Source organism: Aphelocoma coerulescens, chromosome 2, assembly GCF_041296385.1.
Source record: "Aphelocoma coerulescens isolate FSJ_1873_10779 chromosome 2, UR_Acoe_1.0, whole genome shotgun sequence".
Lineage (NCBI taxonomy): Eukaryota > Metazoa > Chordata > Aves > Passeriformes > Corvidae > Aphelocoma > Aphelocoma coerulescens.
The window spans coordinates 92558933-92586631 of NC_091015.1; the positions used below are offsets into that span (position 1 = coordinate 92558933).

The following is a 27699-nucleotide window of genomic DNA, read 5'->3' on the forward strand; positions in this document are numbered from 1 at the left end:
TGCACTCAACCTGTGAGACTTGACTGAAGAGGAACAAAACACTACCCCAAAATTTTGTATTAATGAGTTGACAACTCAGCCCAAAATCAGCATGATCCTAAAGCATATCAAAATTACATTCATAATGTGCCTCATCACTGCATTAAAATCTTAAGAGGAAAAACAAAATTCCCTGAACCTCTTGCTGCATAAGTGTATGCAGAAAGCCTCCCAAAACAATCAGAGTGCATACATCTGTGCATCCATACATACAGATATGTATATATAACTTTACAATTATGCTACTGAAAAAGTAGCTGATCACTGAAATGCGTCCTTTGATGTCCTCTCACAACAGTTCACCTTTTCACAGTTTAAATTCCTCAGCCTGTCCTTTTGGTTCAAATAATCCTCACATTCAGACAAGCTGCCTTTTCTCTGCTCCACACTAACGTACTTGTGGAAAATGCTCTGAAGCACCAAATCCACATGAAACAAGGCAGCCCATACTCCTTACATCAACAGCAGCAAAAGAATGGGAGCAACTGACCTGCCAAGGATAGAAGAGAGGTGTTTGATCCAAAGGAACTCTCAAAGGTGCAACAATGACCAGTTCAAACAGAAGACCGAGCAAAAGTGGAACCACACCAGCGAGCAGTATAGCCACTATCAATGTCTTCATTATCTAAAAAACCCAAGACATTTAATTAATATGTTTACCAGAGGATTCTTTGTTTGAACTCCAAAATGTAACTTAAACTACATAAACACACAGCCCTGGTGAAAAAACCCCAAACCTACACAGACCTCTATTTCACGCATATACACCCCTAGAAGTAATTTTTACTACATAAGTAGTTTTGCAATGCAAGTTTTCAAGATTGGGTCCTATTCCATGCCCCTCCAGAAAAAAACATGACGGTACCTACTAGTATTCATATAGTTCTAAATCATAAAAATCACCCTTGACTGTTATCAATAGGGAATACTATCCAGTGGCACTTCAATACATTGGGTATTCTTACATGTTGGGAAATTGAAGAATTTTTCCAAAACCACCAATTTTTCTCTGGAGCAAAACAAACCTTAAAAATTCAGTCATTACAGAATATTTGACTTAAAATTGGAGAACTCAGAATGCCATGCTTGAATCTTTATTTATTCTGGAATTCTCTTAATTTAAATGCATCATACAAAACTAGCCTGACTTAATTAACATGCTAAGGAGAAGGGGCAAAGAACAAAGAGAGATTATGTTTTAGATCTGAATTTTCTTAAAGAAGCTAAAATCACAATGATGGACGAGGTATTTGGGAAACATGGTAGTACATGAATAGCAGTGTAACAATTCATTAAGCACATTAAAATGTCCATAACAAGATACCATTTATGCTATTGATGTTTAAAGGAACAAGCAAGAAATCTACCATAGAAGTCCTCAAAATCAAAACCAAGATAAAAAGGTGGGGTATAAATTTGTTTTCATGCTGAGAATCTGTACTCCTCATAATTAATATTTTTTATTAAAATATCTTTTATTTGAACAACACAAGTTCAACAACTGACAAAGATCTTTCTGAAAATATGCATCAAGCTACTTTGCAGATACATGGTCATCAACCATCAGCTTTATTAGTTTTTTTTATTTAATAATTTCATGCTACTAAACAAGTAAATAATTAAACTTCCAGGTTTATGTGAAAATGTAAATGTCTTTGAGAACACATAACATATGGGATAATAATACAATATATTTGCCTTTAAAGGAAAATAGAAAAATATATACATGTATAAAAACATATATACACACAAGCATATTTACATTAATTGCCTTCCAAAAATAGTTAGCCTATGCAATGGGAACGTAAGCTGCAAAAGCTTCAAAATGGTCTGAAAAGGAAAATGCAGTATACATGACAGAGGAAAGCCTGCAAGCAAAAAATTAAACAAGTTCCATTAGCTAATTTATTGATAATTCAGTAGAAATTTTTCTCAAAACTCACCATGAGAGACCATTCTTTGACCTTCTGGAAAATCACTCTACGACCCTGTGGCATCCAGGCAACCAGCACTGTCACTGCTCGGATAGTCAGCCAACACACATAAAGACCACAGGCAGCTGTGTACAGTTCATGGATTTTGGCAGTCCCCGTCCAAAAGGACATTAGCCACCGGCCAGCAAACACTGAAAACACAAACACTGTTAAATACAGTCATGCTTTTGGATTTATTAGGGAAGGATACCTATTAAAAAAATATTTATCAAATTTATCTGAAATACCCCTGCACAAATATTATTAATCATAAAACAGTTCTTTTGGTACTATACCCATAATGCATAAATGTGTGAAGCATTATGCAAATAGCTTCAGAAATGATGCCAAATAAACACAGAGAAATCCTTTGGCACCTAAAATTTCATTATGACAGCAGTGTGACCTGAGCTACAGCAAAACAAAGCACTGAATACTGCCCTGTTCAGAGCCTAAACACTGATCTTTAGAACTGCAAAAGGCAATCATGCATTAGTGCATAAGCTTGAACTTAAAATTGTATGAGCTATCTTTGGGTTGTTTCACTGCCTCATGTATTTTTTAAGACTTATTGATGGGGCTTCTGAAGCTCTCTGACAAAAACGGGAGATTAATTTGCTACAGATCATTTCTTAATAGTGTTTTCATTCCCAAGTATTACAGTGGAATTATTTTATGTCCTACTACTAAAACAATCACAGAATTTATAACTTTGATCTCAACACATTATTGACTTCAGGATCATTAATGCAAGAAGGTATAAATTACAAGGTATTACAGCAGACAGGTTATGAAATTGAAGCTGGTTGACATGGCTTCATTTATTACAAATTATTTAAAAAAATACCAAGTGCTTTTGATTTGAAGCACTTATTCAGACATTTTAAAGTAATATACATACGACTTCACAAAATTTCCTAGTGACCTGTCAAGATCACAGAATCATAGAACATCTCAAGTTAGAAGGAACCCCTAAGGATCATTGAGTCCAACTCCCTGTTCCTCACAGGACTCAATAATGACATCTTCAGAATATTTAATTAAAGAAAATACTGTAGAAGACCTGGAAACAATCTACATATTTTCTTTCTCTAAACAGTAGAATAGGTTCAAGAGTTTCAGTTCTCTTTTTCACTCAATACTACTGAGATTGTCTCAGCACCCAAGGCCCTGTCCTTAAGAAGAAAATTATTCTACAACAAAAAGGGAATGGCAATCTCTGTCATTTAGATTTTTAGATTATTACAATTTGATGACAAATGATTAAAAATGAGACAAGTCTCCATGTTTTTGCCCTTTAAGCAGTGGTTTCAAAACATCTGCCATGGTTGGGCATGGCAACATACTGAGTTATTTTTAATCACAGTTTACCATAATAGACTCACCTGGTAAGGTAAGGCAGATAAGACTAGCAATCAGTAATGTTATGCACATGAAAACAATCAAAAGAAATATCTGAAAAAGGAAAAAAAAAGGAGGGGAAGTTTATAAGAAAGTTATTTAACCAAACCCCAAGAAGCCCCAGCATTAAAAAAAAAATACATCATTCTAGAAAGGCAGCTAAACTAGGATGTTCAAATGCTAACTGATGTTTCACTGTATAAATAAATCAGCAATAAGAAACCTAACCACAGTACATGCAGAACACCTACAGTGTTGTGTATTTCTAAGACTTTCCATCAGCTGTTCCAAGAGTAAAAAATAACATTTGAATCCAGAATGACTGAAGTTCTTTGTTATGTCACATTAAAACGTTCATCTCTTAATTTCTGCACTGACTAGCATGACTCTCAAATAGTCCTGAAAGGTTTCTAGCCCTGTATGCCATATGAGCAAGACAGTGGTTTGGAAGGAAAACTGAGACAGGAAAACCTTGCTGACAAAGTTCCTCCAGATGTGCTCAGGTTTCTGTGCCCAGAAGCTGACAGTGAAGCTGGTTGCTCCTCACTCAGGTTTACATCTCACCAGAGAATTACCATGTACTTTAAATATGTCTCAAGCACCAGGTGTTATAAAGTTCTGCTTCACTAACCAGCAAAGCCACACAACAAGCAAGCTTGCTATGGGAAAGCTAACATCTAACATATTACCATGAAAAAATTAAATATGGAACGCATATCTTCCTTGACAAGACTTTTGGATATAAAGGAAGGAAGCAATACCACAGTGGCCTAATGTTAGCCATTACTTCCCTTCTTGAGCTATACCTGAAACCACAGTAAGTGAGCTGTGGTGAAGCTCATATTTAACTCAGAGTTCTGGTAACAACAAAACAGGTATCTAGTTTAAGCTGTATGTTATTCTAGAAATACAAGTATTTGCCAACAAAATTTCCCTTCTAGTTTTAAGGATTTAGAACTTGCAAGTATTATTTAATGCCTTTCTATGTTTAATACAGATGCAGAAGTAACAGCAGTTCTCTGTTTACTTTCTTATAAAGCAAAATAATTTAAAATACACTTCAGCTACAAGACCAAAGGATGCCCCCTTGAAAGCCATGCCTTGTCAGAGGCACACCTGAACTACCTGTTTGAGGGGGGCTTATTCTCTTTCTCTCCATTACTAACTATGAAGAAAACAAGACATCAACTGATAGATAATACTCAACATATATGGGGTCTATAAATAAAATTGTAATTGAAGGTCTTAAGTTACAGGCTGAAAAAAGACATATGTGAGAATAACTGCAACTCTACATTTTAGAAAGCTGCAAACCATACAAAACAGGACCCCACCACTTGACTTCTGACAACATGGGCCAAATCTGTCTTGGGAAAAAATATTTCATTTTTTTTCAAATGCCTTTTTCTTTTTTCTTAATGTGTTAGATATACATACCCTGAGTGGGAATTTTAAAGGCCTACGATAAGGCTGGAAACCCACAGGTCCTCCTTGTTGAAGTATGGCTTGATGGGCTGCATGGAGACCTTCCCCCACAACTGGAATGGCATTATTATTGCGAGCATGCTGGTTGTTAGGTTGCTGATTTGCATTGTTTTCGTTCTCTTCCTGATCACCAAGTAGGTAAGAATGAAGATCCCTGTAGCAATCAAAATTTCAGTTTTGTTCTGTTTGATATGAACAAGGAACTTACAGAAATACAGGCCTACTCAGAATGCATAGAGGTTGTACAAAACTAATATAGGAGTACTGGCAGAATCTTAATAAAGTAAAATAAATCTTTTTAGATAACATACTCAATGTCATCTTAAACACAATTTAGAAGAAAAATGCTGGTGTGGATGCAAGTTGGAATACAGTCACAAGGAAAGATCACTTATCTGTTTGACTGCTTTAAAAGTATCACCTGGTATTAAAGTTGCTGTGCACGTGAAAGGAAAATTGCACAGATATTTCAGTTCATGTAACCACATGGCTCTACTGACAGCTTCTATGTTACTGTCACTAAGCTCTGCTGGAAACAAGGCCCTTCAAACCTAAACTGTACAAGGACAGTGCTGCGCTGCTACGGCCCTGCTGTCAGAAGTACAGGGGCGGGCAGAGTCTTTCAAGAAGATTCTAAATTGCTCAAAACCTGTTCACAACCTTTTAAGAGTATCAAATCTAGAAAAAAATCAACCTATTTTATATCATTATCTCCAAAACTCTCATTACACCATACTTAAACACAATCAAAACTTGAAAAATTAATTAAAAACTTCTTTAAAATGCAAGCTAAGAGAAGAGGGGGTGAGGAGAGTTTCCTTATGAGAAACTAAAATAAATATTTTGCATTACAGTGAAGAAAAAAAGTCTTTCATTCATTCACTCAGTTTCTCAGACATAACTTTGCAAAGAATAAATCTTGATCCTAAGAGTGCAACAATGACCAAAACATGGTGGGAGAATGACAATATACTTTGAAGTTACACTGAAAGTGGTAGAGAAACAAAATCAACCTTACTTTTTCTTGACTAATTTGGCAAACAACAGATGAACGAAAAAATAATTTCAAGTGCTAGAACTCTGCCTGGTAGTACAATAATTTACTTTATCTGACAAAGGGACAGTTTTATCCTTCTCTAGATTCTGAACTTTTACCTTTCAAATCCCCAATTCAAAGTTGCTCACTTCTTCAGCTCAGTGTTCTAAATACTTTTTCTTTTTTTTTCCTTCTTATAGTAAGAAATATAAGAAGTGCATATATATTTTATTTAGATGATTCATGGAAACACTCTGCTGACATTTATCTCTTTATTTCCTTATAATAGGGAGTTAAGATAATGTTAGTCATACTTTTACAGATTTCTTTCACTAAGCAAATGCTGTAATAGTGTGCCAAAAGAATGACTTGTCAAAGGCTAGTCCAGAAGTAGATACAACTCCTGCTTAGAAGAAAGCAATCACTATAGAAGTTTTTCATCATGTATTTAGCTGTAAAAGAGCTATTAATAAACCTGCTTGTTGGGATAACTTTCTCAAAAGCTGTCTTTATATTTAGAGGCCAAACTGGGCACAGTGGTTGTAGCTGATTTTGGATTTCTGTACTTACAGCAAGTATCCAGCAGTTACAGTCCATGCTCGTACAAGACCTTTCAACCACTGCCTCGTATGTCCTTGCTCTAGCAAAGCTGGAAGCACCACCTGAAGCAAAAGCAGCTCTAGGGAAAGTTCACTTACTGGAGCATCACTAGAAACAATGGGAAGAGCAGGAAGTCAAACACAAGGAACATTTTAATAGGAGTCTTTTACACTGAATCCTATTACTGTCACCACGATACAAAAATACATTTGATGCCAAAAAGGAAAATTCTTAGTTTTTTGCAAACATTTTTCCCTATAACCCTGAGCAGAGGTTAGGTGTTCGTAAGTATTTAGGCACTTTGGCATATAAGAAATTTAAGAGAAAACATTGAGAAAGTTTATATCTAAGAATACAGTTTGCTCCTCTATTTGCTGCTATCATTACTGTTTCAATTATTATTCAGAAATAGAAAAAAACTGCAATCATTAAAAAAATGCAGTTACAGATATTCTTTTACTCTTGAAGCAACGATAATCAGGAATGTGTGTGTTAAAAAAGCAAACACGAAAGGAACTTCACTATCAGAAAGTTGAAATGGGAAATGTTTTGATGGCATAAAGTCCCAAACAGTTATTTTTACAGAAGTAATACAAAATGTTTTTTTTTTTTAAAGTAGCTTTTCATTTGTCACATTGTATGATGTAGCCATGTCCTTTACCCTTTATTTCTCTTAGAACAATTAAGATTAGATTAACTGAAAACAAAGCAACACAACAAAAAATGTCAAAAAATGCTCAAGGAGTGCAAATACACCTTTTCCAGTTATAGAAACAGTGAGAAAACCTCATCATTTTAGAAATAAATGCTCACCTGTAGAGCATAACATTATATGGAAGAAAGTTAGGAAGGAGATACTTAATAATGCGTATAGGAAGCCAGAGCATGAGCAGCACAATTGATCCAAAGACAATCTGCAATAAGAAAGTAAACAAGTTAGTCCAAATAACAGAAATGACCAAAGCTAGTTCCCCACCCATCTCTGGCAAGTTCCCTGGGTGTGGTGGGCTAGCCCTGGCTAACAGCTGAATACCTACTCAGCTGCTCACTCATTCCCCTCTGCAGCCAAAGGAGAAGGCAAAACAGAAGGCAGGCAAAACTGGGATAATGGCAATTTAATTGAGAAAGCACCAAGCACGCAATCAAAACAGTAAGAATTCAGTCTCTACTTCCCATCAGCTAGACAGACAATCAGCAACTTCCTGGGAAGTCAGGAAGACAAACACCATAACCATGAACATCCCCCCTACCTCCTTTCTCACAGCTTTTACTGCGAGGATGACGTCGCATCCCTTTGGTCAGTTTGGGTCAGCTGTTCCAGGCATATCCATCCTCCTCCCAACCTGCAGCTTATTCACTGGAGGTGAGGGAGCAGGCCAGAGCAGCAAAGAGAAAATGCCTGGATGCTGTGCAAGCACTGTCCAGCCATAGCCAACAGGCCCTGTGTTAGGTGCCAATTCAAGGTGCAGAAGGACATTTGCCACTATGAAAAAAATCAATTCCATCCCAGGCAGACCAGCACACTACGATGCCCTCGCCAAATAGGACAGCAGCTGAATAAGCACCTCAATAAGCCTGCTGACAGCTAGAGCAATGTCAGACAGTTCTTCTTTCTTCCCCTTTCCCCAACACCAGGATTACTTATTTTGTAGTCCTCTCTTTTCTAAGTGGCTGACTTTTTAAGCATCTTGCTAAAGCGTCACCTTTCAGTTCCTCTTTCCTCACATTTCAAATTGACTGAAAGACCAAAATTTAGTAGGGTACATCAGGTGCCTGAAGACAATGCACTTTTATGAATCTTGCGTCCTTAAGGAACCAGATGAAAACTTAAGTATATTTCAAACACATTCTTACACTTCATATAAATGCACCACCAGAGACTAAGAAGGTGGAAAAAAAAAAAGGTGCTTAACTATGTCAAAAAGAAAAAGTGAATCCCATTCTTCCTGAAAATTAATAGTTTATGTTCTGCACAAGATTTCTTTAAAATACAGAGAAATAGACAGAGCTTGAAAGGTGTGATTTATTCTTTGAAATGGTAAATGATTACCATTCTGGGTCCCATATTCTAGCATGAGGCTAGTGAAAGTTCTGAATTAATTAGCTGAGCAAATCAAAAGCCGTAGTTCAAGTAACTGCCCATTCCAACACAGTGTGACAACGTGAGACCATGAGCAACCAGTAGATCTCTGCCTGTATTTGGGCCACCTGATGTACTACGAAATTTCAGGCAGCTGAAGAATTACAATTATGTAAGGATAAAATGCTCTGAAAGGTGGAAAGGCCAGCTCTGCTCAGATACTGAAGGGCTCTCTAACAGAACCAGGATCTCTCTGAGCTTTCACTGCTAAAGCACCTCAGCTGTAACAGTACAGTACATCAAAGAATGTTTCTGGTGTGTCAGTTCACACAGTTGACGTGACATTTATGTCAAAGACAGTCTGAGACCCTTCCTTGACTGCATGCTCAGGAAACCTCAGACAAACAAGCAAAGGGAAAAAACTTTCATTGTTTTCAGTATCTTTCAATGACAATCTGGAAACATCACCACTGGCTAGAGCAGCAGAATCCAACCCAAAATTTAGCTATAAAATTACTCTCCCCTGCAGCACTATTTTGGCTGAACTGGACACACAACGTTTTCTGCAATAACTGAGGGCATTATGGAAGTTATGTTATTTACAATACCCATAATAAAAACCACTTATTTTCTGAATACACAAACATTTTCTGTGACTTTGCTTAAGGTACTTATGGAGTCCAACCAACTCTCCCAAACCCCTGCTCTGAGCAGACCCAGATACATCGGGCTGCTCAGAACCTTATCCAGTTAAGTTTTGAGTACCAAAAGATGCAGATTCTGTTTGGTAACCTCTTCCAGTATCAGTTCACTTCCATGGTGAAAATGTTTTTCTTTAAATACACAGTTCTGTATATGGGAGCCAGCACATGAAGCTTTCTTTCCAAATAAAGAAATCTTTGAGGTAAGTCCTTACCACTGATAAGATAAACCTCCTGAGATGTCTATAGATGGGCAAATGAATCATTTCCTGCACAGGATTGAAGTCTGGATCATTCAAATTCCTGAGAAACCATAAGACACCAGGTCTCAATACCTGAAATAGGAAATAAAAAACAATATATGAGGAGAATAATAATAATAATCATCTTTGTATTTATTTTTCCTTTTGAACAACACTGCTGCAGAAAAGTTTTAATGTAACAGGGATATTTGTTGAACAAGATTCAACAAAATCACACAGAAATAGAACAAGGAAAGTATTATCACAGAGAAGCAGAGAAGCAATAACCAAATACGAGCTTTATTTTCAAGTACTAATTGATCTTAAACAACTAAAACATATTTGGATTAATTTGAAGGCAACACTCAGATTTAAGAGCTATTTGTAAACCAAAAATTTTTAAGTAAAATATACTCAAAATCATAATTTTCCACTGCAGTAAGTACCAGCATGCACTTTTTACGTAAAACTGAATCCAATGTACACACAAAATATGGTAGCAGTAATACCCACACATGAAGGATTTAACAGTTCTGTATGAAAGCCTCTAACTGTTTTACATACCAATCTTGTTCTTAACAGACTTACCTCTCTTAGCAAAAGAATGAAGGATGCAAAATAGAAGACATAAACCATTCCAACCAACCAGTGCAGAAACATTGTGGTGCCTGGGGCAGACTGAAAGCTCAATTCTCTGTCTTTCAGAGTGGCATCAAACATCTCCTAGAAGATAAGTAGTAAACAAATATGAGTAAAGTTTGGCAAATATCCACAACTACTCAGTTTGTTTACCCTAGTTCATATCTACTACTAAGCATAATTTAAATGTTTGCTTTAACACATAAATCATTACACCATTTAATTAGAGAAAAAAGGGATTACTTTATGATAAGAACAGCAAATAAAGATTAACTTCTGATCAATTTATTTCTTCTGACAGTGTCCTGGGTTGAGGTGTATTCTATTACCATCCTCATGAGCTGTTGAAATCAGGTGGGGCAGTGTTTTCCTTGCCTTCTCCCCCCAGACTATCTTTCTGTTAATGGCCCATCATTGTCCTGCTGCATGACTCAGAGATAACTCCCTCCGGACTATCTTCTGTTAACGAGCCTAATCAACACCTGGCCTCATGACTCATTACCCCATTGTGAGATGCTCCACCCAGAGGGAGGAACCAAGCATCCCATCATGGATATAACTGGGACTCTGAGCATCAAAGGGACTGGCTCCACTGGATTTCCAGAGGATAGGAGCTACACAGCCACCGCTGGACTTTCTGAGGAAGAGCAGACCCCTTCTACTACAGGATCACCACTTCAGAGGACTGCAGCCACCATTCCACCAGACTGCTACCACTACCCTGCCTAATAGGGACTCAGGTTGTATCTTGACTCTGTCAGTGTTTTCTTTTACTTTCTGTTCCTTTTCTTTAATTTCCATTAAATTGTTATTCTGACTTGGTGCCTCTCACTGGTTTATTTTCAAACTAGTACAGACAGAAAGAAGAAATAAGTCAACTTTATCACTAACAGACCCTACATAAGTTATAAATCAATTCAAACAAAGTGGGACTATGATGGAAGCAAATAATTCCTAAGTAAAATTCTATTTCTACTAAGGCTGGAAAAAACTAATTTTGTCCATTTCAATTTTATCACTCTATATTTTTCAGGACAGAAAAACTGTCCTCAATTCCAAGCAAATGAAGCATGGATCTTTTCCAAAACAGAAAGAGACTGGACCACTTAAAATACGAAGTCATCAGCATTTCACTTAAGATGGCTACATAAAGATGTTTATTTAGAGCACAAGTTTGCCTGTAAGTAAACTCATTATCGCAGTGGTCTTGTAACTGCACTAAAAAGGATTAGGATCTTGTTATTTTAGTAACAGCATGTTAATTTGTATTCAGTTACATAAAAAACCCCCAAAATTAGCATTAGGCAGTACCTAAAAAACCCATTCCCTCTGGAAATGCTGTTTATGGAAACAGAAGAGTGCTGTCAAACTCATATGAAAAACTTTTCTCATCAGAACTTTTTTTTTTTTTTGCGTCAAGTATAAACACTGTTACGAAAGATTTTATCCCATTTGTTCCTGCTCTTACCAAGGAGCATATATCCAACCACCAGCCACAGATGAGAGGAAACACACCAATTTCAACCACCACTAACAAGGAAACCTTTAGGAAAAGAGAGAAAATAACATCTCACTAGTTTAACAAAAATTTCAAAGAAAACGATAATGTCAGCTTAAACTGAGATGGCTTTTTCCCCACACGAAACGTTAGGATTACCTTGACAACAATATAGCACACTCCTAGTAAACGACGTGATCGCTGGAACTTAACAAGTGCTGCCAAACCCTGAATAGCTTTGTCAAGAAAATAATACTGGAAAACACTTTATAACAGTTTAATTAATATCAAACACTGTATTATGTTGCTTTTAGCAACAAGAAATGTTATAAAAGAGAAAAATGAATTAGTATGTGTTTTTATCAGGGTTCTATTTTCAAAACTGGCTGTCACTCTAGAAGTTACGATCTGGTGTCCTGGGTAACACCCCCAAACATGCACCTAAATTAAATAAATAATTACTGACAATAACACCCTTCTTAAGTTAAGCAACCAGAAGTTTTCTCAAGAATAGTTGTCTCTGAAAACATCTGCCACAAACAAGTAAGTCTAAAAACTGAAGACTCACTTTAAATAGTAACTTTCCCTTCCCTGCAGTCTAAATTAAATTCTCACCTTTTCCAAGAAAAGCTGGATGCATGTTGCACTTTGGGAGTTTGTTTTGGTTTTTTTTTTTAGGAGGCAAAACCCACATGCCAATCAACTAATGTTTTACCACATTTGCACTGCATATTGGTATACTGATGTAGAAAGTTGATGTTAACTTTGTGTACTTTTGAACAGAAAACTGCTAACAAATGTATATTCTTTCAAATTGAAGATGACGTAAAAAAAACATGCAGCTGGAATGCAGCCTTCTTACTTGTGACTAAATAAAACCTTCCAGCTTCCAAGACTTAGTTTTCTACACCTAAGAGAAAGTAGTTTTCTCTAATAAAGTAATTATGAGAAGGAAATTCTTGCTGCAAAATCTCAGTAGTTCAGAGATGTAACAAAGAAACTAAAATAATTCATATTCAAAAAATCTGTCAGGATCAAAAATATTTGAATAAATTTCCTGTCATACCTCACGTATTTTCATAATCCCTCCTTTCATAATCTCTCTGCTCCAACTACAGTCCACATCAGAAGCATAATCTACTCTCTTCTCCTCAGACAGACCTTCAAGTAAGCATAAAAGCCTTTGTGTTGTTAAACATGTGCAAGTATTTGAAAGCAGGCAGTCACACTGACAACTTCTAAATGTCCAAGGGAACAGAAGAGACCTTTCCTTCTCATTTCACCAAAAGAGCAGAGAAAAATGATGAGTTAATTGCACCTGCATCATGTCTCTGCCTTCTCAAAGCACAGCCAGAAAAATTATTTACATGTAAATCTGAACCAGGTAACTACTGCCAAAAGGATACATGACAAACAATTAGAGTCACTGCTAGGAGAACGTATCCAACTATAGTCGTAATCAGGCCTTCAAAGTGAGATGCTTGGACCTGGAGCAAAGAGGAAAAAGTGGGAAAGTTTATCAGTCTCTTAGAAGATTACATCTCCTTTCTATGTAATTAAGATAAATTCCAAATTTCAACTCTTCAAGAAGAATGCCAAGTTTCTCTAGTTTTTACATATTTTAATAATCTACTACTATTTTTATATCTTCATCAAGAGTAGATACTGTTTACATTTACAACTACTTTTTTCAAACTCAAAACAACTTCAATATATGAAACAAAAAGTGTCACCTTACACTATTTCATTATCCCCTAGTTTTCCCTACTTATTATCATCCTCTATGAAAATTAGTACACAAGTTAAAAAACGTACACAAGGAACAAGAGGCTGTTAAAAAAACCCTGAAGACACACACAGTTTTTACAAAAAGTAGGAAACCTCACTTGAAATGTAAATAATGGAGGAAGTGGAAAAGAGTGGGAAAACATTTTTAATCATAGATTCAAAAAGGCTGAAGGATTAATAAGAAGACAGACTCCAAGTGACTTTTGCAACCACAAGGAAAGATGCTACAAAAATATTGTGATTGAATAAACAGTGGTAGTTTTTTTCATTTTGAAATTATAAAACAGTACTCACATATTCCTCAAAGCCCAGGCCAACAATGGAGAAGTGACCAATGTGGTATGGACAAAATGCTGTATAATGTAAGCAGAAAGGAGAAAAAAAGGCCATGAAAACTGCTAGATGGAGCCTTATTTGGAGGACAAATATTGTAACACGGTATTATTCTACTTCTCATAAATTTTACGAAAAAAGTACAAAAATTAATTTCTGTGCAAATACCTGCAAGTGTTTGATTTCTATAATTTTACAAGCCCTGAAAATCAGAATTTGCACTTAGGGACTAAAACAACATAAAACTACAGAGAATAAGAGGACAGTCTTTTCCTTCTTACGTCACCTTGCACTGTGTAAATTAATTCAATTTCTTACGTCCTAGGCCGGTATCTCTCTCAGACCGCTGTAGGAGCCTATGCTGTATATTCATTCTTTCCTGTGCACTAAAGGATTTCAGCAGCCATTCTACAGCTTGGTCAGATGAGACTTGCTTTAGCAAGGCTTCAGTTCTAATGCTTTAATTCTTAAGAATACCGTGAAAAATGCAAGCCCTGCAGAAATTTGCAAAGGGAAGAGGAGGTGGAGAAAGATGATACCCAGTGAAGGGATGAGGAGCAACTGAAGTCTTTTACTTTGAATTAATGTACTGAAAACTGTTCATCATTCCTGATAACTCACTCCTGACAATTCTGAGGTTTCAGGCGAAATACATTAAAAAACACAGCACTTCCCCATTTTTAGAAACCTGTGCATTTGCAAGAAAATAATTTTTTTTAGTTATTTTATCTCACTCTGTTGTTTTCTAACCAAGTTACAAAGGACTACAGAACTCAACATCAATTTTTTATAGGAGTGGAGAGCATCAGTATAAAGGAAAGGGTCTGCAGAAGTGGCAAGCTTTTATTTTCACCTATATTGTCTTCACTATGTCATGATAGTCCACTGTGGGACTAAGTCTACAGACTTAACATTCCCGCAAATGAAAAGTGTGATGATTTTCTCTCTCCTCCTTGTTTCTGTATAGTCAACATATAAAAAACCCAACCTCAAAACCCAAGAAGCAAACAAACAAACCAACAAAAAAACTACTAGGAAAAGATTTAACAGGACTCATATTACCCTAACCAAGGATAAAAAAAGCTTTAATTTATGTCCCTTTCAAGAAAATCAGCAGTTATTGGGAAGCTCAAACATGTAAAAGATAAAGGGAGGAACTGAGCTCTCCCTGCCCAGTAAGAATAAGAGAAAGAAAACTGAGATGAAAAAGATCACACTCACAACTCCTACGGATACCACACTAATGACTTAAAAGTTGTATTTTTGACAATTTTATGAGAATATAGTACACAATTTATCGTGTCTTTTAAACAACTTTATTTAAAAGAGATTTTCTAACAGATCCCTTAAAAAAAGAAGCATAAAGGAGTACAAGGTCCTCTGTGAGTACTAAAATGAACTATAGAAAATATTAATTAAGTTGAAATGAGTTAATTTGTCCAAGGAGAATTTCTGGACCACTAATTAAGGTTACAAATGCTTTCCCTCTGTTTTATCTTTATAAAGTACCTCCTGTGACATCTGAACTCACAAGTACTATAATTACAAATTACTAGAGATTTGGCAGTTGTAAATTAAGCAGTATTACTTAATGGGAAAGATACTAAAAATAGGCTTGCGAGGCACATATTAAATTCCCAGACCTTGTGCTTGCTTAGGAAAGTCATTATCTTCTCTATTTGTGAGTTTCCCACTTGGCAAAGCAGCTACTGAAAATGGTTCTATATGACAACCTCATTAATTATTCTTATTACTTACTTATTATTGAATTTTAATCTATGGTTTAGAAATTTCATGGTTATGATCTACTTACTAAAAAAGCCTACATTTTACAGCAGTTAAAATAACCTAATTAACTTCTGACAACTACAAATTGAAATAAAATAACTATAAGAAATAATTCAAGTATTTTCCAACGCCTATTTTAGAACAGTTAGTTTCTTGTGAATTAAACATACAAGGTAGTCATTTTTATTTTCTTTTGATCTGCTGATTTGTTTCAATATCTAGATGCTCAAATCACTGGTACAGTGTTGTGAGCTTTACTTAGCCAGTAAAAACTTATCTACAGTACAACCTCAGTTTTTCAACCTCAAACTCTTCTGCCAAGAAAGACCACTGAAAAAACACCAAAGCAATGTAAAAAATTCTTTTCTAAACTGATCATTCACAGCAAGTGAAATTTTGTGTTATTTTTGGCTGGTATCTCTTGAAGTGTATAATATGCTTCATCTTGTCACTAAAATGCTACGTTCTTGCATACCTCCCTTCCTTCCAATTTTGAGCTCCAAAAACGGATTCATGATGGAAAAAGTGATATAATTCTGTCTAGTAAAAACTTTCAGGAGAAAAAAAGTATCTTAGCCATTCCTCAAAGTACTGCATTTCCTCACCAATTAAATGCCATGAGGTTCCTCCTTTAATTTAACAATATTACAAATAACTATTATTTTCTGTGCTTTGTTTGACATGGTTCAGCTTTTTGGTAGATTTCCTATTTTATATGTAGTCACTTAAAGAAATTAAAATTACAAAACTAGAAAATAATAAGGATTCGTTATTCAGATTCCAAATTCATTTTTGGTTCTACTTTTAGATGTCACATCTTCATTTTTCTAGAATAGCCTTAAAATTGACCTGCACTATCACTTCACAAAGAAGGATAATTTTAAAACCTAAGAGCAAATGATACTTACCAAAGACAAGTATGAACAGCGTATTTAAAGACACCACCCAAAAGACATGTTCCTGTAAGGAATATGAGGGAAAGAGGAGGGAAGATGACAAGAAAACAGTACATAAATGTCAGTCTTTTAAACAAGTGACTTGACTTTTGTATCTCAACTTATTTCAACAGTCTGTTATCACCAGAACTTGCACACCTCGTGTTAGAGCCAGGAAGTTTGCTCTAACACAAAGACAGAAACGTGCAGGACAGTTTGTGAAAGCACCTGTTTACATTCACGAACATTTATCTAGGTAAGTGCACTTACATTTGCTTACATTTTGTAAAAATAGGCTTTTATTTTAAAATCAGTACGAACAGTTCCATCTTTAAAAAGACTTACATGAAATGTGTGTGGATTTTTTTTATGAATGAGAAAATGTTCATTTGAACTTTTAATAATTAGTCTTTGCCACAACAAATGCGTTACCAAAACTGACAGCTCTGACTCCAGAAATGACAGCACATGTCTATTTTTTAATATTACTTTTAGCTGACATGTGACCTCAGCCACAAGTACACTGGAGTTTTACTACTTCTGATACTACTACTTAAGGTTAATGACTAACAACATAATTGTAAACCTAAGACATTACATTTGTATATGAGACATTGATGATGGAGGGTCTTTTTCAAACTTAATGATTCTAATACAGACTGACTATTTTGAAGATTAAAAAAACCAAACAAAGTCAACTGAAGATCTTAGAATTTAAAATCTAGTCTACACTAAAAAGTCACTAGTGGTGTTACAGTGGTATTAGGACAAATAAAATATATCTGAATGAGAACAGTATTTTAATTATAACAAAGAGCAAAACATAAGGTTAGAACAGAAGCGTATTTTCAGTGTACACTTTTTTAAAGGTCTGGTTTTTATTTACAGTGGGGTATGTGACCCAAGCTTATCCACATTTTTTAAGAAATTCCACTTTTAAGCCACGCACATACACACCACTCTAATTTGTGAAACTCCTAAAAAACCCAGTTTGCTAGAACATGACATCATATGAAACTCTCTTTGAAGAAATATATATATGATATGAAAATAAGGATCCCAAATACAATGATGTACTTTTAAAAATACAGGTACTTAAAAAATCCTTCTGTAGAAATTCTTGAAAAGCAGGATTGCACTTACTAAGAAAACAAGAGATCCATCAAGTCCAAGCATCTGTGAAGATAAGAAAGTTATTTTTACTTATCAGAAAAACTAAGCAACCTGAATCTAAAATATGCCTCTTTCACATTGACCTTTAATGTTCAATACAGTCAAAAGCTTTTTTTTATGGCTCAACCAACAGTACTGGAACACAAATTCTTACAGATAAAGACAGAAACTAAGTTCTCATTCAACACAGTAAACTCAGGTGTGCAAAGGCAGTGATATACATGTGGAATATCTGAATACACATGTATCTATATGCATCAAATGAAACATAGAATCAATTACTTTACAGGCTGTTTCTCTCCAAGACTTTGACTAAGATTTTGTATTTACAAAATATTGTAGTGATTGCATGGCTATTTAAATACATGTTTAATCAACTCAGTATTTCAATACAAGAGCAAATTTTTGTTTCATCCATTTTATTTCATCCTGTCAGTTTCTCTTTTTCTGAGAAAAGTTAGTATTTTACCCTTGATGTATAAAAGCAACTACTAAAATGATTATTTGCTACAATATATGTTATTAACTTTTGAACAGAATTATTTTACAGCTAGGGAAGATAGGAAACAAATTCTTCATCACTCAGCACAGCTGTTATGGGAAGCACCCACAGAGCAGCCAAATATAAAGCATCTATTAAAAAAAAAATGAAAGTCTCCTTTCCCCCCACTTCAACTGTATCTTACTATTTCAATCCAGACACTCCACAATTACTGCTGTAAAGCTCCAGGTTCAAGGCTCTTTTGTACAAGGACTTTGCACTAAGTTCAAGATATAAAAGTTGCACATATTTTACAAATTAAACCAAGATGCAAAAATTTTTGAAAGTTCAGAAAACTTGAGTGGTATTTTCACATAGATGACATAGTAGAAGAGCCTACCCTGATTTTGATACTAAATGTCAACTACGCATCTCTTGCCTATGTCAGCACATAACACTGGAAGTGGTTATGAGAGCATGCTGAAACTGATTTCTATATTCATGGAGAGGCACCAAAATATTACCAATTAGGAATACATCAGCACTTTCTAGCAATAAATTGGGTTCAGAAATATAACACTTTCATCTTGAAATAAACAACAGAATGGTTCAGGAACCTGAATTTATGTATGTCCTTTTTCATGAAATATCTTTCAAAACACACTAAGAAGCTTTCAGTAGATACAAAATAAATATCAAGATGTGCCACTCATGATGAAAACTGCATTTCTACTATCCTGCAATCGAGGCAACTATACCACAGCCTAGGAATACAGCGTGTAGTGGTGCTGGTAAATCACACGAAGCTGCTGCACCTACCTTCAGGCAGATTTTGCTGCATGTGGTGAGCTTTGAACTCAGATGTTGGCTACTTCTAGACCAGCTACAAAACCCTAGTTCTTGAGTCTACACTACTCTATGACTACAGTGTACATGCATGCCATGCTCTAGTTATGGAATTTGTGATCCATAAACAATACAGAAACCATGTTACATTAAAATGCTCCGTCGTTTTTAGAGAAACACACTTGCTTTTTGCAAAGAAACCTAAATTTCCATTTCTCTCTTTTCTTTAGTCTAATGTTTTCACAAATACAAAAATTAAGCATTAAACTACATCAAACGCAACATCTGCACGTTCCTAATCTGGCTCAGTGTCCTCAAAGCAAGCTGCAATTCAGTTCTACGCCTCACCACGTTGAAGACTGCAGAAAACTAAAACATGTTTTAAAATACTAAAACGTGTTTTAAGCTGCTACTATACTTCAAACCAAAGAAATTAGTTAATAAGTACATAATAACATTTTGTTTATAATACAACAACTTTTCTAGGTCACTAAAGGCTCTTACCAAAAGAATGATTTCCAAATCTATCCCAAATGCATTTTAACACAGCAATACTACTCATCATTTCAAGCATGAGCCTGCATTATTAAATTCAAGAAAATCATTCTTACTCACTCGCTCCCAAGTAAGCTCTTCTGCTGCTCGATCCCATTCCAAAGCATTCCAGTTCATGTCATCTGAGGAGACAATGGCCATTTTTACAGCTGTTAGATCACTCAAAACAAGATGTAACCACTCCATGCTATGTTCTAAATAAACAAAAAGACTTGAGTGCATAATATTCATCTTGTAACTGTCAGTAGCTTTTCAGCAAGCAGATGCTTCAGCACTCAAAATGCATGAAATTTGCAAAGCCAAGATAAATAAGCTGAAGCAGGAATTTACACAGCTTCCTTCAATTATGACAGTTCTATATTCAATTAATTTCTATTTAATAAGAACTAGAACATCAATGTTTTGAGTCACCTGTTACCTTGTGCTCCATTGTTTGCATCTGCTGCATCTTCTACTACAGCATCCTCTTCATCTTCGTTATCTTCCTCTTCTTCATCTACTTGTTCCTCTTGAATTTCAGGGTTCTCACCTACAACTACATTCTCAGCAGCTGGGTTAGCAGGTTGATCAAGCACAGCATTTTCAACACCTCCATTCACAGCAGCCTGAGCCTGCAGAAACAGGATTTAGTATTTGGTTAAATTGATCAAGCTCTTTTCATGCTTTTATCCTATACATATATATGAAACTGAACAGTATTTAAAAAAGGCAATAATATATTTTCTAGATAAGAATTACATTTGGGACCACTAAACCTTTAAAAACAGGCAAAGAAACCTTCAGATAACTTTACAGTGTAGCTGAAGTAGGAAAGGCCCTCTAGAGATCATCTAGCCAACCCGACTACTCAAAGCAGGGTCAGCCATGGCAGTGTGCTCAGTGCTGTTTGCACTTGGCTTTTGAGCCACCTTTTCCAGAGGTGGAAACTCTACAACCTCTCTGAGCAATCTGTTCCAGTAGGTGATCACAGCAGGAGTATAAAAATAAAAGCCAAAACCCAACACAAACAAAACCCACCTTTTTTTTTTTTTTTAAATCTAAATGGAATTTCCTGCATTTTAATTTAAGTTTACTGCGTGTGGTCCTGTCACTCAATACTACCAGGACAACTCTGGCTCTGTCTTCTTTTCAGCCTTCCATCAGGCATTTATACAGACTGATAAGGTCCACCCTGAGCATTCTCATTTTCAAACTAAACAATTCCAGCTCTCTTAGCCTCTCATCCCATGTCAGATGTTCCAGTCCTTCTGTTGGCTCTTCACTGCACTGAGTCCAGTCTGTCCATGCCTCTCTTGTACTGGGGGAGCCTAAAACTGGATACAGCATTCCAGATGTGGTCTCACCAGTGCTTAATAGAGGGGAACTCTCTTATGAAAACTATCATTATATTAGAAAGATGATAGATAATTCAAGGCCAACCCAAGTCCGTCACCAAGATGAGAATCTCTGTCTTTAAAAGCTGACATTTACAAAAAAAACAACATTTTGAATTATTTCTTCCCTTTGCATGGATTGCTTATATCATCTCTTCTACCACCCAAGAGGCTCCTGTAAGCACTGAAGGAGTGCACGTGTGTGTTGAGAGTGGGAGGAGGGCAGAGAAGCTCCAACTTCAGTGGTGTCAACAAAACTTCCAATTGCTTTGAGAACAGTGAATTGTTACCCATGAACTACTGAAACTCTTATGAAAAAGACAAAATAAAAGCAAGCTGCATCTTCACTGACAATGCCTGAGAATTCAGCTTTATGTGCACAAAATTATCTTTAAAAATGGTGAAGATACAGAGATAAGAATCTGTGCAATGCTACACAATAAAACAACTTCAAAAACACAACAGTGGTTTTCATTGAGTTTATATAGGAACAAGTGTTCAACTTCTGCTAACAAATAAAGATACCCTGCAATAAAATAACATTACTGTTGTGTTCTGATAATATATTTATTCAAAGAACCACATTTTCTACATTAATTGTGAACTAAGGAGCAGTTAAGTTTTACCTCATTTTGTTGACCAACACCATTGAGTGGCTGTTGTTGATTTTGTTCCAACCACTGTGGTGCTCCTCCATGGACGATCTGTTCACGTAGCCAAACAAGGCTGATAAATGCACACAGAGTGCACGTTACCACAAAACAGCCCTGCAAACAGTCAGCCAGTAAGTTCTCCCTGTTAAAATAAAAAAGTATTAATGAAAACAGTATTTTGCTGGTAAGACTACAGAGTAGTTCAGAAAAAACCATCTTCCAGAACAGCAAAGGAAAGTCACTACACAGTCACTAAGTAAATGGTTTGATACAGTAACAGGTTTACTTAAATGGCTAAATGCACAATATCCAGTCCACCGAAGGATTTTATCTGCTGAGCTACCTGAACCAGAAGAATGGAACTGTAGGGTTTCCCTTCAACTGCTCTACATTTCAGGTAGCATTTTACGTCAGATATTCTCTGTATACCTGAAAAATCTTAATTATGTCATACATAATTGTATAGCAGCAGCAAAGCAAAGTTCAGCCAGACAACCAAAACCAGGGTTTCATGCAATGCAAGAGATACTTAAACCATCTTAAGCAATCCTCATCCCTGATTTCAGGTACCTCCTTGGAAAACTACATCATGTTCTTTAAAATAAGTAAGAAACATGGCACCATAGTAGTCTGCCATCTCCAAAGAAGCAGCAGTCTGACCCTCCTTGCAGCTACACACTTGTGCCTGCACAGCACAGTGAATACCATGGGGACATGAAGTCCAAAATGAAAAGATGGCACAAAAGGCTACTTTAATTGACTCTGCCAAAGAAATAAATGTCAAAACACAGTTTCACACACCATTAAAATCTGACAAATACTTGAGTCCGTTATTTTCTCCCTAGACTGCACACATGATGTGCTCTAGGTTCAGTTATATCAGATTCTTCTCCAAAAAATAAGAACAGAATCTACACTACAGAGATAACAGGAAAAATACTGTTATTAGACTGAAACAAGCATCTCTCTCCAATAATGAAAATTAGTTAAATGCAACTTGACCTGATAAATCAAATAGCCCAGGTGAGATGACTTAACTGAACCACACAGAACATTCATTCCCATTTGCTTGATGTGCAGCTGATTCTACTCAAACTCAGTTTCAGTTCCTCACGTTCAAGATAATGAGAAAGTAAGAAGCAGCTTGAAATTCTGTTGTTTGGTATTTATTGTTTCTTTAGACAAAATTGATTTTAAAAGAATAAAGAAAGACAATGTGCAATAGCAGATGGTGCATTAAAAATCCAAGTTATCAGCTAGAAGGAAATCTGATAAAAAATAATCCCTCTCATGTAAGAGACTCAGAATGGATAAAATTAAATTCAAAATATAAAAATGCAACAAAGAAAACAGAATGTGACATTATTAGCAACTCATTTCTTAATATACTACTATGCATCTGATTTAAACCATAGGAGATTATTTTTTTTTAATTATTAAGTGTAATTTTGCAGCATAAGTTTTCTTGACATCAAATACAAATCTTCATTAACCAGGCCCACTTTGTAAAGTAGGTTTTCCAGCTCCAAAGATCCTGAATAATGGAACTCCAAAGTGAAACAATTTCTATTGTAATGCTGCTGTCCATACATCTGGTTGTACAAAGGCTAACGGGCAGCTGCTTACTTAAGATAGTGGAAGATAACAAGTGTAACTGGATGAAAGGGATACTAAGTCCCAAAGTTACTGTTTCCAGGGCAATCTGACTAAACCAGGTTTTTGTATCAAACTGCTGAAGTACTTACGTGGAAAGAATATCTAATGGCAGCGTCAGTAGTGAGCTCACAGAGCCAGTAAACAAGCACTTGTAGATACGACCTGCATGAATAAACAGAAGCTTGGTATAAATCTGATTTTGGCTATAGCCTCACTTGGAAAGGACGACAGGTACCCTCTTTTCACCTGGTGCCCAACTAAATTCATGACATGGAAGAAAATCTCAACTTTCAGTACATGAACAGAACTCAAGACCATATACAACCACATGGAACAAAGCTGTATTTTAGCTGCACATCTTTAAAAGTACATGTGCAAAGTGTAAGAACTGCCATACTAGGTTAGACCCAAGATTCATCTAGACCTGTCTCCAGCACTGGTCACACTAATGGATGCCTAAGGAAGAATATGCAAGCATGTTAAAGATACTTGCAGTGATACTTCTTCAGTACATTCTCATACGCTTCACTTCCTGTACCAAAATATCTCACAGCTAATTGATGCTTGATGAAATTTTTTCCCCATTAATTTGTTCAATCATATTTTGAATGTGTATAAACTTCTGGTATTATGATATCATGTAGCAAGGATGATCACCATTTCATCATCTTTTTAAATAACTTTTATGGATTAATACTCGATGCTTTAACGTTAGCTTTTTATCATGATTTGTATTTAAAAAGTAAGCCATCAGCATATATGATTGACTTCAGAAAACCAGGTGATGCCAACATTGTGCTATTCTCAACTGAGAAACTCTCTGGGGAGATGAATTTACTCCCTTGCTCTTTTGTTCAAGGTGTACATTATGGTTTGCAAAGATGCACTTCCAATGATTTCCTTGACTGAACACTGTATCACTTCTGCCTTTCTCCATTTTCTCTGTATTGTTAGCTTGTTGAAACATCCATAGTTCTTTTTCCATCCCTATTTTGAAAGTGAATTTCAAACTGGATACTACAATAATTTAAATGTGTGCTCTCTTTTCTACTGAATTCCTTTACTACTTACATGACTTTGTTTGAGATTTTTTAAGAGTTTATTAATCAATTTGTCCATGATTGTAAAGGAATTTTACTTATCACATAAAAAACCTCTGCACTTTCCTTTATAGATGGTTAGAAAAAATAGGATAACTCTTCTATCCTAATATTAATAAATGGCATCAAATAAAACCTTCCATGTAGATTTTAAAGAAGATAATTGAGAAGAGGCATTTTACTGAAGTAAGACATTTAAAAGCTCTTTCATGCATTCTCTCCTGCATTGCACTACTGGCTTAAGAGTCAAACGGGTAGAATTTCTGAGTGAAAATAAATAATGTCTTTGATTTTTCTTAATAAACCAATAATGGTCTCACAAAACTTTGTTGAAGGAAGGGGCACATTTCCGTGTGTATAACAGTATTATGTACAAAAAATTAATACTTACATGCAGTAAGAGGTACTACTCCCAACCATGCAAAGGCCACAAGTGTATAATGAAACCAGTATCGTATTGCTGTGCCAATACTCGTAACCAGTCCAGCAAAGATGTCTTGGATTGGAAGCCGTGAAGGCATATCTGGGGAATAAACTATGTAGAAAAGGCACTTATGAAACAGTTTGTCCTTTAAAGAAGCATTTATGTGAAAGTCCTGCCAACTACAAACTGTTTGTATCTGACAAAAGCTTGCTAGAAGAATAAGCATATTTTATGTTCTCAAGAGATGACTCCAAACAAAGAAAAAAATTTCATAAAACACATTTGTTTCATTGTGTAGTGGGTGGAATGGGAAAATTAATAACCTCCATGCTAGTTTTTGACTTAAGAGAAATTTTTTTATCAGCTTCATTTATTAACTGTAAACTCTGATTATCTAAAAATAAGCTCAAGAAAAAGCAGATTCTAAAATCAGTATCCCTCTCACTCAGCACTACCTCAAAGATTCTTCTGTCTGTTATTTATAAACCTAGTTCATGGAAAGAGCACAAGGAACAAGAGCAATTAGCAATTTTTGCACACTTTCCATTTGTTTGTGCTAGATAATTTAGATTCTACTTGCCATCCAACAGCACAGACTGAAAAACCCACAGCAAAATAAAAGCAGCACACAGGGAGGAAAACTGAAGAGAACTGATTAAGTATCCATGTACACTGAAATTTACACATGACTGACTTTCATGATTCACATCATGCAGAATTTCTTTTAAGGATGCTCCTATTACAGAGCACAATGGAAATCTCTCACCCTGTAGAGATATCCTCATAACACTAAATTTTCTTGACTTTTTAAATTCAACACCTATGTGTTGCACAAGCCCATCCCATCTCAAAAGCCAACAAAAACAGTAATGAGGTCTTCTTTTGCGAACAATTAGAAAACATCTAACAATTTCAATATAGGTACTTAGTTTCTACATTGCTCTCATGAGCAATCCTTTAAGAGTCTAACAAATACTGCTTTATGCTATCTACCTGCATCCCCTTCACTTACATTCCCAATCATCTTTTTACTAGTCTCAGAGAAGAAGCCTCTACTGGAGAAAGAAATCCTTTTCTCTCTAGGGCTATTTCCCTGAGTTTCTGCATTGTCAAGAGAACTCAAGAGCACAGACAAACAGTATCAACATCCAGAAGTAGTCAAAGAATGGGGAGAAACTGGTGCATTTCAACAATATGTGGATTATATTTGACACAAAGTAGAACAAAATAGTACCCCTCAGACAAGTAGTAACTGGTTTGAAATTTAAAAGCTTGTTATTTGCCAGGTATCTGGCAAGGAACTGGAATTCATGAAAGAAAGCACTGAAAGTGTAACACTAGGGAAGTGTAGCTGTGAGAACATAGAGCAGTAAATTGAAAGCAGGACACAAACATATTTTAACACCTTCTACCAATTTACAATAGTCTTGTTACAAAAACAGACTTAGTACACAATTTGGAACCATAGAAAATGCCAACTGAAGTCTTAATAATGATCTCTCAGCTCACACTGAACAAACATTCTGGAAAATTTCTGCCACAGGAGACAAAAAACCTTCGCAAACGTGCAAAAGAATATCTACTTAGAGTATATCTGTTAAATATTTATGGTACCACTCAGACAACCCAGCAGATACTTTGAGATCTTTCTCATTTTCAAAAAATATATTTTGATCAACAGTTTGAAACTCAACAAGGAGTACTCAGAAAACATTTACTTTGTACTAATGACTTCTTTGTTAGGGACAAGTTGTTAAGTTGGAAGGACTTGAAATTTAAAAAAAAAAAATTCAGAATGCATCTTTCAGGAATTACTGAACACTCACACAAGGAACTGTAAGAAAGAATGCCCATCGTACCTCAGTAAAGCAGAAATGATTACATAAGCTAGCATTTTTGCATGCTCACTTTTCCACAGGTTTTTGGGTTACAGCTGAGCTTTTTCAAATAAAAGCACAATGACTACTCAGAGAAGATAACCTGTATCCCCCAAATTTTAACAATTTGGTGATTTTTGATGATTTCAGAAGCTGGGGGTGGGAGGAAAGCTGTTTTTCCTGTCCACCGTCACACCTCAAAATATGTAAAACTTCTTCCACTAGAAGCTTTATACCATGAGGATAAGGTAAAATCCTTCTGTGTCCTGCACCATTCAGGTGCATGAAATGCAGGAATTCCTAGCACGAGAGGAATCCCTGGTGTGCAAGCACCCTGCAGCACTGAAGCTTGCTGGCAGTGATTTTCATGGCTTATAGCCCCACTTGGTCTGTCATCTAGTGCCATTTTCCACCCACGCTGCACCTCCCTTTATCCACTCCCCACTATCACTTTGAGGCCTGAGACTTTGACCGCTGCCACCAGAGCGTACATCCTCTTCACTTGCACACGCATCCTCCTCACCACATCTCCATCCCTTACCTTCTATCCCAGTAATCTTTCCTAACTCAGTTTGAGAAACCAAATTCCTGCATTATTTACCACAATTCCTCCAAATAAAAATCTTTCTACTAGAGACCAGCTGAAACAAGAGTTGGTCTTTTCTCTATTACAGCACGAAATTCAAACAGACTGTGGCTGAGTTTTTCATAGGTTTAGCTCAACTTCTCCGAGCTGTACGAGTCATGGAAAAACTACTAGAAAGCTTTTTGAATACTTAGGTCACACCTGTGCAGTGTAACTGCTAATTTAGTTGTGAATCCTAAATTTGGGTGGGCTTTTTTTTGTTGGTTGGTTGCTTTCAGGAGGTGGGGTTTTTTTATTCTACCCTTCCCTCCCCACCTGTAAGCCTAACTTTTCCAGGAACACAATTATGAATTTTACTTCTCCAAAACAGATGGCATGACAAAAATCTGCTCTTACACTGACACAAATAAGGTAATAAAAACATATGGCTACCCTTA

The 27699-nt window shown here is 35.9% G+C and overlaps 1 protein-coding gene across 8 annotated transcripts in view; it reads right to left on the reverse strand.

The window, feature by feature from the left end:
* The window catches only part of MARCHF6 (membrane associated ring-CH-type finger 6), a 46519-nt gene that overhangs the window by 9241 nt on the left and 9579 nt on the right, over positions 1–27699 (reverse strand). For 5 of the 8 annotated variants that reach the window (XM_069004035.1, XM_069004037.1, XM_069004038.1 and 2 more), the window contains exons 4-22: positions 24767–24910; positions 23365–23437; positions 21593–21761; positions 20012–20204; positions 19654–19787; positions 17682–17714; positions 16512–16563; positions 13777–13835; positions 13101–13181; positions 11854–11922; positions 11665–11739; positions 10146–10280; positions 9531–9650; positions 7348–7448; positions 6505–6642; positions 4851–5052; positions 3398–3467; positions 1983–2164; positions 530–664 (exon numbers count right to left, since the gene is read on the reverse strand). In XM_069004035.1, the coding sequence (XP_068860136.1) occupies positions 530–664; positions 1983–2164; positions 3398–3467; positions 4851–5052; positions 6505–6642; positions 7348–7448; positions 9531–9650; positions 10146–10280; positions 11665–11739; positions 11854–11922; positions 13101–13181; positions 13777–13835; positions 16512–16563; positions 17682–17714; positions 19654–19787; positions 20012–20204; positions 21593–21761; positions 23365–23437; positions 24767–24910 (2165 nt within the window). The remainder of the gene's footprint in view (positions 1–529; positions 665–1982; positions 2165–3397; positions 3468–4850; positions 5053–6504; positions 6643–7347; positions 7449–9530; positions 9651–10145; positions 10281–11664; positions 11740–11853; positions 11923–13100; positions 13182–13776; positions 13836–16511; positions 16564–17681; positions 17715–19653; positions 19788–20011; positions 20205–21592; positions 21762–23364; positions 23438–24766; positions 24911–27699) is intronic. The other 3 variants (XM_069004039.1, XM_069004040.1, XM_069004034.1) reach the window with 1 other exon arrangement.